This window comes from Notothenia coriiceps, unplaced genomic scaffold, assembly GCF_000735185.1.
Source record: "Notothenia coriiceps isolate Sejong01 unplaced genomic scaffold, NC01 NC01_scaffold00016739, whole genome shotgun sequence".
NCBI lineage: Eukaryota > Metazoa > Chordata > Actinopteri > Perciformes > Nototheniidae > Notothenia > Notothenia coriiceps.
Window position 1 is genome coordinate 1 of NW_011349440.1, and position 2,904 is coordinate 2,904.

The 2,904-nt window shown below is 39.3% G+C and overlaps 1 protein-coding gene across 1 annotated transcript; it reads right to left on the minus strand.

Annotated features, from left to right (window-relative positions):
* Positions 1-444: 444 nt before the first annotated feature.
* On the minus strand, positions 445-1,371 carry LOC104949744 (olfactory receptor 146-like; the record flags this gene model as incomplete). The annotated part of the gene is made up of 1 exon (XM_010776153.1): positions 445-1,371. A coding segment is annotated over exon 1 (927 nt), but the record flags the coding sequence as incomplete, so codon positions are not given.
* Positions 1,372-2,904: the final 1,533 nt, after the last annotated feature.

The following is a 2,904-nucleotide window of genomic DNA, read 5'->3' on the forward strand; positions in this document are numbered from 1 at the left end:
AAGAAACTCAGTAGCACATTATATGATGTGTTGAACACAACAAAACAGAACACAAAATACATGGAACTGTTCATTACTACTTTGCAAACACTTTCTGTGTCCATTATAAAGCACAGAAAACCAAAGTGTAATGTCTTGGTTATACACTTATGTGTATCCATCTTATGTATCTGCTCATTCTTCTAAAGTATATGAACTTGCAACTAATAGTGAAATCTTTAGGATTATTACACAAAAATGTTTTTTTAATGTACTATTGCCATATAATAGAGAAGATAGGTGGGTTTGCATTTAATTGCCACAATTCATGTCAAAACCTTTTTCTAGAAGTTACTGGTGTTTGTCGTAAAGATTTAAGGACTTTGCATATTTATCATCTATAAAAATGGATGATAGACAAAGGACAAACATGGTAGAACATGTTCTCTAACATAATGGCCGAACCTTCTTGGACTTAAAGGAGTTGGCCAAAAACTTTCGTATCTCTTTTGACTGCACACCATAAATGATGGGGTTCAGGCTGCTAGGGACGATATGAAACAAAATGCTGGTGAATTTTCTGTAGTTTGTGTACTGAGGGAAGCGATGCAGAGTAATAACAGACATCCCACTAAAAATCATGATCAGAAAAAGAACCAGATGAGTGCTGCAGGTCTTCAGAGCTTTACTGTTCAAAGACTTGCTCTTACTGGTGAGACAGACTACAGTTATCTTAGTGTAGGTGATAACCATAGTGCCAATTGAAGCTGTGAACAGAACTACAGTGAAAGTGAGGCCATAGACATTATTAATAAACACACTCTCACAGGACAGTTTAAACAGAGCAGCATTGTCACAGTAAGGATTTGTGATCATAGCCCTGCATCGGTTCAGGCGTATGGTCAGACCGAGCAGAATCCCGACCAAAACAAAGGCTACTCCCCAGGCAGAAACTGTCAGCTTGATCACCATCTTGTTTGTCATTATGGCAGCATAGCGCAGAGGATAACAGATAGCCACATATCTATCAAAAGCCATAATCATGAGCACCGTGTGAGAGGTGGTCCCAAACATATGTGAGGTAAACGCTTGTAGCACACATTCATAATAACTAATGATGCGTTCAGAGGGAGGCCTCAACATGTCTATGAGCAGACGGGGTATCAAGATAGAGTTTCCAAGAATATCATTAAATGGCAGGTTGCAAAAAAGTAGATACATGGGCTGGTGAAGGTTTTTGTCGATGAAAATCAGAATTGCAATGCTCACATTTGTGACAATTATAAACAGGTAAGAGAAAAAGATAAACAGAAAGACAGGGTTCAAATACTCTTTAGAAACATTTAGACCCTCCAGCTGGAGTGTGAGGCTGTTGGAGGTGTAGTTTTCCATCAACCTGAAAGAACAACATCTTGTTTAAGTCACAGGTACGATTTAATTTACCTAATGGTTCGTAAATAAAGCTGCAGGAACAAAATATTCTTTACTTGGGATTTAAATGTATCCGAAAATGATGAGTAATGTAAAAAGTTCAGAAAGAGTTGCTTGTAGATTAGTAAACCTACATTTGAGTCCGCCTTTCTTTTAATCTTTCTTCATCGCTTCCCACACTGCACCTATCAATATCTCACCTGCAGCAACATTTTATTGACACGATTTCATCGTCGGGGGAATTATTAATCATTACGTCAGTTAAGGTGAGAGGCAACACTGAAAAAGCACTATACAATAATCAACAAACGTACTACCAGCTCAGCTCAAAGCTCTTTCTCACTGGGCTTGCTTACTTACCAAAGTGTAGCATTCTGGTGATTGTTTAACAAAAAACATAGTTAAAATGTTTTATAATATGTTATTGAAATACAATGTAAAATACTGATTGACATTGGCATTTCAAACTTGAGCAAAGCAAGCACAAAACTCATATTGGAATTTACGGGTCAGCAGAAAACCCCCTTTTAGGCTCCTACAACTGTTTTCTATTGGAAATCCATGCTTGACCTTACTGTGTGTCCACCTGCACTGCTATACTGTACTTCACTGAAATAATAGTAAACATACTTTTCTTTGTATTGCACCCTGCGAGTCATGAGTCTCTCTTTGTAAAATGATGAATGACATTAAATCGATCTCACGGTATTACCTGTATAAAAAAGACAACTGATATTTAATGTACAGACGTCCCACAGCAATTCATCAAGCACCTGGCAATCAAATAACTAAAGGTACATGTAATGTCCAAAGGGCGCAGCACTTTGAAGTTTCCTGTGCAAAGCCTAAAGTTTCTTGTCACGCCTCCTGTCTTCCCGTCAGAGCGTGGACTCATGGAGCAGTGTGTGCATTTTTATGAACTTTCCTTTCAACCGCCCTAAATCCCCCAGTTCGGCCCTTGATGTTACACTGCTCTGATTCTGAAAGTATTATTTCAGTGCAGTTTGACATGTTTTCAGTCAAAGACATACGGCGTGAGTTCAAACTGAAGCCCATAGGCTACTTGTCAACCCTCCCGATTTTCGCGGGAGACTCCCGATTTCATTGCCCTCTCCTGGTTTCCTCCCGGGGTCATATTTCTCCCGATTTCTCCCGATTTCAGACAAAATCAGATTTACTCAGGACTGTTTCCACTCTGACTTTAATACAGTTACACCATTGTTTGGTTTCCATGGTAACACGTCTCTTTAGTAGCGCGCAACTGAAAGTCTGAGAGGGTGAGGAAGATAATCACAGAAAACAGAACAAGAATCGACAACTACTCTACTCTCTGCTCACTCCTTTCCTGTCCACACATATGCTCCATCAAGGATGGTGCTACAGGCCGCAAGGCAGTGCACTTAGTACTCAGTGCTTGAATTGGAATAAAAAAGGTGCCAGTACTCTAAATCAGCAACAAGTATTTGGCACAAAGTCATAGTATATCCTATAATG